The following is an 11,569-nucleotide window of genomic DNA, read 5'->3' as shown; positions in this document are numbered from 1 at the left end:
CACAGAGATCCGCCTGCCTCTGCCCCCCGAGTGCTGGGATTAAAGGTGTGCGCCACCACTGCCCGGCTAATAAATAAATTTTAAAAAATTATTTTACTTCAAGGTTTTGTGAGCTGGCCATGATGGCACACACATGTAATAGCACATCTTGAACTGACAGAGACCACTTCAAAAGAAATTAACTTAAAAATGATCTGCAGCATGACTATTGTGCTAAATATTTGTAAAAAAAAAATGATGTGCAGGATGGGTGTGGTGGTGCACACCTTTAATCCTAGCACTTGGGAGGCAGAGGCAGGAGGATCTCTGTGAGTTTGAGACTAGCCTGATCTACATACTGAGCTCCAGGGCAGCACAGCTATACTACAAATAAAGACCTTGCTTCAAAGCACCCCTCCCCCCCCAAAACCCTGATGTATAATAAAAACCATGATGTACACATTCAACACAAGCATTTTAAGCCAGGAATGGTGGTTGATGCCTGCACTTGAAGCACTTGGGAGGCTGAGCTAGGATCCTGACTCCCAGATCAAAGAGCTGGGACAAAACCCTATCTCCAAAGAACAAAGGAGGATGGGGAGCAGGTGTGGTAGTACACACCTGTATCCCCAGCACTTGGGAGGTAGTGACAGGATTTCCAGAAGTTCAAGGCCATCCTCGGCTAAGCAGAGTTTGAGGCAGAGTTTGAGTGGAGGTTAGTCTAGCGCTGTGAACTGTACCCAGGGCTCAGGTTTTTTTTTTTTCCTATTTATTATTATGTATACAATGTTCTGTCTGTGTGTGTGCCTGCAGGCCAGAAGAGGGCACCAGACCTCACTACAGATGGTTGTGAGCCACCATGTGGTTGCTGAGAATTGAAGTCAGTACCTTTGGAAGAGCAGGCAATGCTCTTAACCACTGAGCCATCTCTCCAGCCCCAGGGCTCAGGTTAAACAAACACTTTGCCACTGGGCTATATCTGCAACCCTTTTCGCATTTTTTAATTGGATGTGAGATCTGGCTAAGTTAGACACAAACTCATTCTGCAGCAAAGGCCAGGCTTGACCTTGGAGTCCTCAGCCCCTAGGTAGCTGGGATTACAGGCTTCAGGCACAGGATGGGCTTTATCCTATCACCATTGATGTAAAGAAGCACCAGGCAAGACCCCTAGCTGCTTTGGGCAAAACCAGGCCAGTCAAGTCCTTCCTAGGTAATTCACTCATTGTAGAATGTTGACTTCTGCTTAACCACTGTCTAGATGCCATCACAGTTCTAAGACTCGCTTTGTTAGCCTGATCTTTTAAAAACATTAGCTTCAAATATGAAAAGACAAAAAGAAGCAAAGAACAAGTTAAAATGAATGTTTAATGCGCCTGCAGGATGAGAGGTACAGCAGAATCAGAATTTGTGATCGACACTGATGTTGTTACATTTTTCAAAGAAGTTCCCTCTAGTTCCTTCTTTTCCAGGTTCCTTAGCACAATAATGACTCTTAAGTCTCAGCTCTCCACCGTGTTCATCAGTAATTTCATCTTTCACACCTCATTCCATCCACTATACTGGACACTCAAGTACGAGAGCCCACAGGAACCAAAAGAATGCAAAGGCCCAAGGACTCCACGTTCTGAGTGTCTGCTCACACAAACCTTCTGTTTATTCTTATTAGTAGAAATGAAAGCTACTTTAATGAACAAGAAACTCAGGATGAGGTCATTAAATATAACTACTTACACTTTAAATATAAATACATGTTCTTCCTGATCAGCATCAGGCAGATAGCTAAACTGCTTATCTATACTCCTGGTCTTAGAGAAAAAAGTCAAGAGACAAAGAAGGTGCTTCATATTATCGGGTCCATTTGAAAACAGCTGAGGGCTACAGGAAAACCACACTAGTTTTTCTTCTTCTCAGAGACCTCTGTTGTTCCTTCTGTGGGTAAGCCATTGATATCTGCACCCTAAAATGACAAAAGAAAAAAGAAAATAAGAATTATTAGAAGAGCCGGGCGGTGGTGGTGCATGCCTATTAAAGGATTAACCCAGCACTTGGGAGGCAGAGGCAGGCAGATCTCTGCGAGTTCGAGACCAACCTAGTCTACAGAGCTAGTTCCAGGACAGGCTCCAAAGCCACAAAGAAACCCTGTCTCGAAAATCAAAAAAAAAAAAAAAAGAATTATTAGAAGGAAAAGAAACTGATTTTAAGAGACATTCTTTGTAAAAGCAGACAATAAACTTCAGAATGAAATGATTTTGCTTTCAGAATCACGCTGGTTAATTAAATCAACACAGTCGAACAAAGCCAATTTAACAGGCACCAATGCTGAAGACAGAAGCGGTCTAAATAGTTCCTTTCAAAACAGCCTTCACACTGGGCCCGGGTACATAGCTCAGTGGTAGAGCGCTGATCTAGCAGGTTTCAATCCCCACATCAGGTGGGGGAAAGTAAGTTCCTCAACCAAAGCCATAGGCAAAAGGACAAATATGTTACTCAGAAGTCTGGTCTAAAATCTTCTGATTACTAAATTACTAAATAATTGAGATAAACAAATTAAAGCTACCAGTTCTAGCAGCTCAAGCTTCCAAAAGCCAAGGGTTACCCAGGTGCACCCTTCCACCCGCCTTTCCTCAGGCATTTGAAGGGTCTTACCTGGCAGTCTACTTTGCCTATATTTTTACCATTGGATTCTTGTACAGCCTTTTTAGGCCATATACGGCTGATGACGGGGGAAACCAGCGGGTAGATGTACGGCTCCAGGAACTTTTTGAAGATCCAGAGCAGAACTGGAATGACGACACAAGGAATGCACACCATTGTCCCAGGCTGGACGTCCGAAACTGCGGACAGAGAAGAACCAGCTCACTGTAGATTAGTGATAGAAAGGCTTTATGGAAAGTACTCTTCCTACAGGGGTGGGGGCATGGGCAAAACTATATGCTGAAGGCAAAGCTTTCTAAACCCAAATGCTGCTATCTGCCAGGTAAAGGAACAAGTGAGCAAACATGAACAGCTGAGCTGGATGCCAGCATCCAATTCCAATCACTTTTGCTGCCTCAAAGATCTCACGACAAAAGGACAGTTGGGTGGATAAAGGTGCCTGCCTCCAAGCCCGACAACAAATACCCAGAACCAAAACAGGGAAGACAGAACCAACTTCAGTTACTTTGACCTCTAACATCCACAGGCTCACCATGGCATGGATATGCCTACATGATAAATAAAAACGCAATAAAAGGACTTTTAAGCATTCTGACAGTATGTGCTATGCACTTTATGTCTACTCCTGCAAGTTGTCCCCTGACCTCAACACAGCACAACGGAGTGGCTCCCTCTCCCATGCACACATATACAAAAAAAAAAGGTAATTAGTAATTAAAAAATATATATAGCCAGATATGGTTGTACCTGTCTTTAATTCCAGCATTTGATGCCTATGAGCTGGAGGCCAGCCTGATCTACCTAGAGAGTTCTAAGACAGTCATCAGGACTACATAGTAAGAAGGGATTTGCTTTTGCTTGGCTTTTTTCCTAAAGGAAAACAATGTTATTTATACTCAAATATGGGGTGCACTCAGTGTGAATTATATCAGGAACTAACAATGGGCCAGGTAGTTGTGGCACAAGCCTTAAATCCCAGGAAGAGGTGAGTGGATCTCCATGAGTTCAAGGCCAGCTTGGTCTACAAGAGCAAGTTCTAGGACAGGATCCAAAGCTAGAGAAACCCTGCCTCGAAAAATAAAAAATAAATAAAAGAGAGAAGAGAGAGAGAGAGAGAGAGAGAGAGAGAGAGAGAGAATATGCCTCGATAAGATCAGGCTGTAGACAAGCCTGCAGACTTTATTAATTAGCAGACTAATTAATTAATTAATGGGTGGGGGAGGGCCCAGTCTATTGTGAGTGGTGCCATCCCTGGAATGGTGGCCCTGGGTTCTATCATTTAAAGCAGGCTGGCAAGCCATGAGGAACAAGTCAGTAAGCGGCACTCCTCCATGGCCTCTGCATCAGCTCCTGCCTCTAGGATCCTGCCCTGACTTCCTTCAGTGGTGAGCAGCAGTGTGGAAGTGTAAACCCTTTCCTCCCAACCCACTTTGGTTATGGTGTTTCATCACAGCAATAATAACCCTAAGATAAGTATTATCATACAATTATATTGTTCATTTCTAAAAGTTAATACTTCTAATATTCTTTTTATTTTTTGGACAGAATCTCTCACCATGTAGCCCTAGCTGGCTAGAACTCTAGTTCCAGGCCTTCCTCTGTCTCTCCAGTTCAGGGGTTAAAGGCATGCACCAACACAGCCAGCCCTTCTTAACGTTCTTGCTAATTAAAAATCATATTGACAAATCTGATTCTGAAAATCAACTATGTCTCAAAAGAGATGACACTTGTTCTATGAAATCAAAAGATTTCGTAAACTTCCAAAATAAATTAATCTCAGGACTAGGACTTCAAAATAGAAAATTATTCTAATTTTATTTCTGTTAATGTGACAGACACCCCAACAAAAGCAACGTAGGGAAGAAACGGTTTGTGTTACTGCAGTCCAAGTTAGTCGAGTACTGTGGGAAAGTTGAGGGAGAAACTTAAAAACATAGCATCTACAATTAAGAGCAGAGAAACAGGGCGGTGGTGGCGCACATCTTTAATCCCAGCACTTGGGAGGCAGAGGCAGGTGATTTCTGGGAGTTCAAGGCCAGCTGGTCTACAGAGAGAGTTCCAGAACAGCTGGGGCTACACAGAGAACCCTGTAATAGCAGAGAGGAAAACACAAGGATGCTTGCTTGCTCGCTCTGCTGCTGGCTTTCTCCTCTTACCCTGTTGAGGACCTCCTGCCTAAGGAATTTTGTTGCCCGCAGTGGACTAGGTCTTCCCCCACCCTTTTACGATGGAAATAATCACTAACAGACATGCTCACAAGCCAAGCGACCTGGATCATTCAAACTCTTCTCAGGTAATTTCAGGTTCTTCCAGGTTAGTATTTAAACTAAGCAGCACAAAGACCTTATAAAGAAGTTTCAGAACAAAATACTCAATGACGTTAACTTTTCTGATTTTCACAATATTATCGGGGAAGTAGCACTGATTGTCGGATGACTCAGCACCAGAAGCACACTTTAAAGTGCTCACACTGCAGCTAAACAGTGTTATGATTCTTTTGAACGAGATTCTGAAAAACTCTAAGTATAAATCTACATTAAGGAACGACCAGCTATTTTTATAAAGGACTCAATCAATTCTAGTCAAAATAACTTAAGAATTTATCAAAGTGATCTCTAAAAATCTCAAGAACACACTGCAATTTAAAAAAACAAACAAACAAACAAATCAGCATTAAGCTGGGGGTGTAGTTCACTTGCCTGGCTCCTGCTAGACCCACGGTTCTTAACCTATGGGTTGCGGCGGCCCTTTCACAGGTGTTGCATCTTAGGTATCCTGCATATAAGATATTTACATTATGATTCCTAACAGTATCAAAATTAGTTATGAAGTAGCAACAAGATAATTTTACGGTTAGGGTCACAACATGAGAACTGAGTCAGGGAGGTTGAGAACCGCTGTGCTCTCCCCTCTGTGCAAGCAGCACTTCTACAACAGGGAGTGAGCAGAAATTCTTCTTCAGCATCTTTCCAGGAATCTGAGCTGGTGTCGCACAGGTCCAGGAGTCTTTAAAGGTACCTCGGCACAGAACCTCGGCACAGCACCGACAGACTTCCTGGGGAAGCGCCTTGACTTGCATCACTTTCTAAAAGGTGTTCCTTGGAAAAATTACTGAACCAGACTATGTCTTAATTCCCTCATGAGGAAAATGACGACGGTGACAGCACCCAGCTAACAAGAATGCGGTATGCACTGGACAGTGTGACTGGAGTATAAAACAGAAAACAAAGAGGCCAGGCTTGTGACCCCAACTATTTGGGAAGCTCATGAAAAGAGCTGCATAAATCGGCCCGGGCTACATACCAAATTCAAGGTGTGAACAATTTAGGAAGATCCTATCTCAAAATGAAAAACAAAAGTTTAAAGTCAGGAGCACTCACAAAAGCGGGAACCTGTGCAAAATCAGAATTCCTGCCAGGAATGGTGGCTCATGTCTTTAATTCCATCCCTTGGGAGGATGAAGGGGAGATATGTATGTGAATTTTAAGTCATCGGGACTACTTAAAACAAAATAAAAATCATTTTTTTATCTTTCCCCCAATTTAAAAAAATTATTTGAGAATTTTACAACTCCTTTTCAGGTCCCTTTCCTATCATCCAACTTTGTCATTCATATTTTTGAGTTCTATCTGTAGCTGGTTTAAATATTCCTACACATTATGCTCTAAATAAAACCCCAAGAAACCATGCCAGTAACTACACTATTACTTATTAGACAAGGTCCCAATTGTAGCCTTGGCTGGCCTTGAACTTAAAGGGATCTACCGGCCTCTGCCTCCTTTGTGTCGTGATGAAAAGTATGCACCAACCACTCCCGACTTCCATATTATGGTTTTTACAAAACTTTTTGGAGCTCTTTAAGTAAAAGGTAAAAGTGTCGTCTCTTAATCCTAGTAAGTTATTTTTTGATAGATGTTTTATTCCATACTGTAGAAACTGCGGTGTAAATGTCTAGAAGACGGCATAGTAGGCTACTATTTTAACTACTATCCAAGTCATCAAAGAGAGCAAAATGGAATCTTTCACTCACCTTAGTCTAAGAGGACAATGGAAATGACAGAGGAAAGGGCTAGGGATCCACCAGAACAGCCTAAGTAGAGCCGTGAAGTCGCTTCCCTTGATGGAACCGAGAGGAACAGGGGAAACCACAGACAAAGATCAAAAAGTAGGGAGGCAAAGGGGCCAGAGGCTCAGAGAGAAGCGGCTCTCACCGTGCGGATCCAAGGATGAGAACCAAACCGCCAGGGAAGGAAGGAAGGGACACCGAGGTCGATGGACGAGGACCGGACCGAGACGAGAGGCGAGGCGAGGGCAGGGTACCGGCACACTGACAGAGACCAGGCGCGAGAGCTCCAACCCCACCAAAAACTCACCACCACCAAAACGCCCAGGGCAATGTCCGCACTTCCGGGAGGCTAGGCTGCTAACAGCCAATAGTACGTCGTGGAGCTGACAAAGCGGATACGTCAGACAGGGGACGCGCAGAACCAGAACGTAACAGTGACGTACACAGAGCTCGCCGCCTGCGGAGTCGCGCTGTACTCTGCGCCTCTGGGATAGGGAAGATTGACCCTATGGCCACCTGACTTGCTTCTGACCCTGGAAAAATCTCTCCTGGACTGCAGAGGGCTCGACAGCCATAGGAAAGGCTATGGCACATGTTCTTGGGCTCACATTTGCTCTTTTTTTGGTTTTCACACATGAAATACGGGTCTTGAAATCATGACTCCCATGTTCCTGTCACCCTAGACGATGAGGTTCTGTACATGCCTGGCGATTTAGACCTTTACTGGAGGGGTAAACGTTAGAGCACACTAAAAACTGGATTGGGTTGTTTATAGCACTCAACCCAAGCTGCTGACCATTTTACACGCACTGGAACACTACTGCAGACTAGTGTTGGTATGACTGGATTTGGAACCCTCACACACTACATTGCTGGCTGAAATACTTAAGTCTCCGTCAGGCAGAGGTAGGATGATCTATGATTTTAAGGCCAGCCTGGTCCACAGAGCGAGATCTAGGCCAGCCAGGGTAACAAAGTTTGGCAATGTCAAACACATTAAGTGAGGCTATCTTACAACTTAGGGATATACCCAAGAGAAAAACCAAACCGTGTACACAAGAGGTTTGCAGGAAACACCACTGTTGCTGGAAAAACAAGCTGGTCAACAACAAAAGAAACCTTATTTCATGTGCTGCATCACAGGAAATTAGGGACGTTTCTTCCATTATGTAAGCCCTGGGCGATTAACTCAGGTCAGGCTTGGTGGCTCCACCTTAATCATCCCTCCAGCTCAGTTCTTTAGGCAAGTCACAAACCTTGAAAAAAAAGCTTTCAAAGGGCACCACACTAAGTGGATTTTTTATTTTTTTGGTTTTTCGAGACAGGGTTTCTCTGTGGTTTTGGAGCCTGTCCTGGAACTAGCTCTTGTAGACCAGGCTGATCTCGAACTCACAAAGATCCGCCTGCCTCTGCCTCCCAAGTGCTGGGATTAAAGGCGTGCGCCACCACCGCCCGGCTTAAGTGGATTTTTTTTTAAAAAGTGCTAAACAGGCAAAGGCATACAGGAAATAGCTTAGGGGCGTAGCACTGGCAGGTATCCAGTACCTTCCAACCTTCTAAGCAAATGCATACCTTGGTAGTTTGTATCCCTAACAGAATTAAGCCCTGGCTACTTGGAAGGTCAAACCTGGATACACTGAACCCCCTTGTAATTCCTGTTTATAAAGCTTTAGATTTATAAGTCTTCCATGTGCTTATATTGTATGGTTTCCCAAGGAGACAGTAAGAGGTCATCGGGTCCTTTGCAGAAACAGAAACTGCTGACCCTTTTCTCTAGCCTAAAAAATATAATTTTTTACATGCCTGTTTGTGCTGTCCTCAGAGGCCAGTCAAGGGCATTGAAAACTACTTAATGATATGGTCCCTCCCAAATCAGTTAAGACTTTAATCATGTCTTAGATGGGTAGTACACATGTAATCTAAATATTTTCTAAAATTCACACTTTTATAGCTTAATATTTTGGTATTGCCCCATCTAACAACTCAACCATTCTAAGCAGACTATTATAGCTCAACTAGGTAGGATCCATTGTAAAGATGTCCTTCCCCCTCAAGGCAGATTTATCACACACCCAAGATCTTGTACAATAGTCTTCCAATGGAAGCTTTCCAGTAAATGCTAAAGCAAAGTAGTCATTTTCCTATGGCCTAGTTGCTTTCCAACAGTCTGTTTCATTGCTTTATCACTTTAATAATAAACCTTTCATAAGGTTCAATACACCCCTCCCAACAAGATTTATCTTGCAGGATTGCTTAACAGGCAATCTGTAACAATGCATATATGAACGACCAGAAGACCTTTCCTTTTATCTGCTTTTATTTCATGTTGAATTTATTCCCGTGCCATAAGTTTTTGTTTCTTCAGTTTCTTCTGGGATATCTGAGAAGACAATGAAAAGAATCATTTTTTTCAATTAGCATTCTTAAAAGGACTCAAATTCACATCTCAGGAAAGGTAGGAAAAGCTCAACTGGTGAACACCAGAAGGCGGTTCTCAGTTTGCTTACTCCCTCTTAAAGCCCACCAGGGAAAAAAAACAATTCTATGGTTGGGGGTTAGCACAACAAGACTATTGAAGAGTCACTGCATTAGGAAGGTTAAGAAGCATTGCTAGAGGGTTAGGATAAATGGCAACACTTAAGAGCCAAAAGTCAAATTACTTAGTTGCAAAGAGGAAGTATTGTAGTACAATATAATCAGATGTAGTGTGACTACAGGTAACTCCCAGAAAAAGCCACATTAAGTGGGTAAGAGGGCTGGTCAGAATAGGCTCCTTTCATGGTTATTACAAAGGTGCCTGTGTCTTTTTTAGTATTATCTAAAAATAAAACTGAATGGCTCACCTTTTTCTTCTGTGCAACCTCCTCTTCTGGCTTTGGAACAATCTGTTCCTTTTCAGTGAGGATCATCTCGATGTGGCAGGGGGAGCTCATGTACGGGTTAATCCGGCCATGAGCTCTGTAAGTTCGTCGGCGCATCTTAGGTGCTTTGTTCACCTGGATGTGCTCAATGACCAGAGAGTCCACATCTAAACCCTGGAGGGGGGGGAGAGCGAAAAAAATCAGACTGACATCTGTTTTGAGAAAAAGCTTCCAACCTCTAACTGGGATGATCTTGACCATTTGCTCCCTGTTTGGAGGCCTGAGTGCAGTGTCACACTGTGTTAGGTAGGCTCCTCTCAGAGCCCATGTTATTATACCAAAAAGATGGCTACAAGCGATACACCAGATAGTCTCTAGCCTTCTGTCCTCCTACAGCACAAACTATTTTTAAAAGTTATACAGCCTCACTACAAAAATCAAGTTTTCAAATGCAAAAGTAATGGCTATATCCCACCTCTAGATAGTTAAACACCAAACACACAACATTCTCACCGTGCTTCTGAGCAACTCTAGGGAAATTGTCACAACAGAGGTGCAAGACAAAAGCAGTGTTCAACCCCCCCATAAAGAAACAAAGACATGTACATCCATTCCCATTATGTCACAATTATTGAATAGGGTACTGAGTAACTGCACAACACACACACAAAGGACCCAGTTACCTTCAGTTCAGCATTGCTCTCTGCATTTTTCAGCATGTGCAGCAAAAATTCTGCACTCTTTTTTGGCCACCGACCCTGTGTCCAGCCCCACTGTTTGGCCTGAAAGAAAAAAGGCAAACAGCTTGTTATTTTCCTTGGTAAGCAAGCACTGGACCCAGTTAGGAACGTCTAGCCAACACCAAGGCTGCTCAGAACATGTTTTATTTCACGGTTAATCCAAAGGTGTCCTAAGATTGTCATCACAGCAACCAGACCAGTTAAGGAGACTTCAGCGCTTCCTCATCCCCACCATTAAATTCATTTCTCACCTGGGCGCACCTACCGACTCCACCATTGTACCGTCGGAATGGGACACACTGCTTCTTCAAAGTGACATCTTTCAGATACTTGGTGGCTTTTCGGATATGCATACCCTTGATGGCCTGGGCCGTTTCCCGGGTGTTCTAATTAATACAAGCCAGAAAATTTTGGTTAATAATGTCGATCCACTGAAATTTTGAGAACTGGGGGACGAAATCACATTACCTAAGCTCCATCACCCCATAATTAGTCCCATATTCCAAGATATTTCCTCAAGCATTCACACCCTAATGACCAAATCATAAAAAAGGAAGCTGCTCAGAATGTGTTTGTTTTCACGGTAAATCCAAAGGTGTCCTAAGAACGTCATCACCACAGCGACCTTGTAAAGACATGCAGGAGCAAATCAAAATTCTGTATCAGGACCATGGGGTTTCCTTACCTTAAAGTGAACCCGAAGGTTTGATCCTCTCGATTTGCATGCTACCAAAAAAAAGCAAAAGGAAAAAAATTCCATCTCTGATGCATTAGGCACACACAACAAAAACCATTCGACAGAGTCGTGTCGGAACTTACATTTTGTGGGGTTTTCTGGGTCAAGAGAGTAGCGAACCATCTTCACGAGTCACCTGGGAACAGAACGTTACCGTCAGCCACTAACCAACACGTGTAAACCCTGAGTCGATAGATACTGCCATCGGCTGCTCAGAGGAGAGTTATTTTCACGGCCAATCCAAAGGTGTCCTAAGAAATGACATCATCGCAGCCATCTTCTTGCCGGTTTAACGCAGACCTACCCGCCGGCAGCTTTAATCAAACTGGCGGCCCGAGGCTGTGCACCACCACCCGCAGACCGTCTCCCCCATCGCCCCGACCTCGCGACCTCCCCACGCACCCACGCCACGAGCCGCCCAGGGTGCAGCCCTGAGCTCAGATGAACGTGGGCTCCCACCCGGCGCCCTCCTCCGCCGGTACTCACCGCGGGGCCCGGGCCCGGCCTCGGGGGCCTTGCTCGGCTCACCCCG

General features: G+C 44.0%; 2 protein-coding genes and 3 non-coding genes across 7 annotated transcripts; all 5 read right to left on the bottom strand.

The window, feature by feature from the left end:
- Positions 1-1,324: 1,324 nt before the first annotated feature.
- On the bottom strand, positions 1,325-7,093 carry C18H18orf32 (chromosome 18 C18orf32 homolog). 3 transcript variants are annotated; one of them, XM_005356270.3, is made up of 3 exons: positions 6,846-7,093; positions 2,626-2,813; positions 1,325-1,936 (listed from the first exon to the last, which is right to left on the bottom strand). In XM_005356270.3, the coding sequence occupies exons 2-3, from the start codon at positions 2,788-2,790 to the stop codon at positions 1,871-1,873; spliced, it is 231 nt and encodes a 76-aa protein (XP_005356327.1). In that variant the 5' UTR covers positions 2,791-2,813; positions 6,846-7,093; the 3' UTR covers positions 1,325-1,870. The 3 variants fall into 3 exon arrangements, with proteins under 3 accessions (XP_005356327.1, XP_005356326.1, XP_005356325.1); XM_005356269.3 differs by having other exon boundaries at positions 7,008-7,048; XM_005356268.1 differs by having other exon boundaries at positions 6,665-7,039.
- Positions 7,094-8,999: 1,906 nt separating this feature from the next.
- Positions 9,000-11,569, bottom strand: LOC101980726 (60S ribosomal protein L17). Its single transcript, XM_005356271.3, has 7 exons — positions 11,524-11,569; positions 11,121-11,173; positions 10,987-11,027; positions 10,553-10,687; positions 10,245-10,343; positions 9,544-9,735; positions 9,000-9,080 (listed from the first exon to the last, which is right to left on the bottom strand). The coding sequence occupies exons 2-7, from the start codon at positions 11,158-11,160 to the stop codon at positions 9,033-9,035; spliced, it is 555 nt and encodes a 184-aa protein (XP_005356328.1). The 5' UTR covers positions 11,161-11,173; positions 11,524-11,569; the 3' UTR covers positions 9,000-9,032.
- Positions 10,428-10,492, bottom strand: LOC113457127. Its single transcript, XR_003377758.1, has one exon. It is a non-coding gene; the product is annotated as a small nucleolar RNA SNORD58 (small nucleolar RNA).
- Positions 10,858-10,922, bottom strand: LOC113457128. The gene has a single exon (XR_003377759.1). It is a non-coding gene; the product is annotated as a small nucleolar RNA SNORD58 (small nucleolar RNA).
- Positions 11,245-11,310, bottom strand: LOC113457129. The gene has a single exon (XR_003377760.1). It is a non-coding gene; the product is annotated as a small nucleolar RNA SNORD58 (small nucleolar RNA).

This window comes from Microtus ochrogaster, chromosome 18 (genome assembly GCF_000317375.1).
Source record: "Microtus ochrogaster isolate Prairie Vole_2 chromosome 18, MicOch1.0, whole genome shotgun sequence".
NCBI classification, from domain to species: Eukaryota; Metazoa; Chordata; class Mammalia; order Rodentia; family Cricetidae; genus Microtus; species Microtus ochrogaster.
This window is presented reverse-complemented; position numbering and strand designations above follow the sequence as displayed.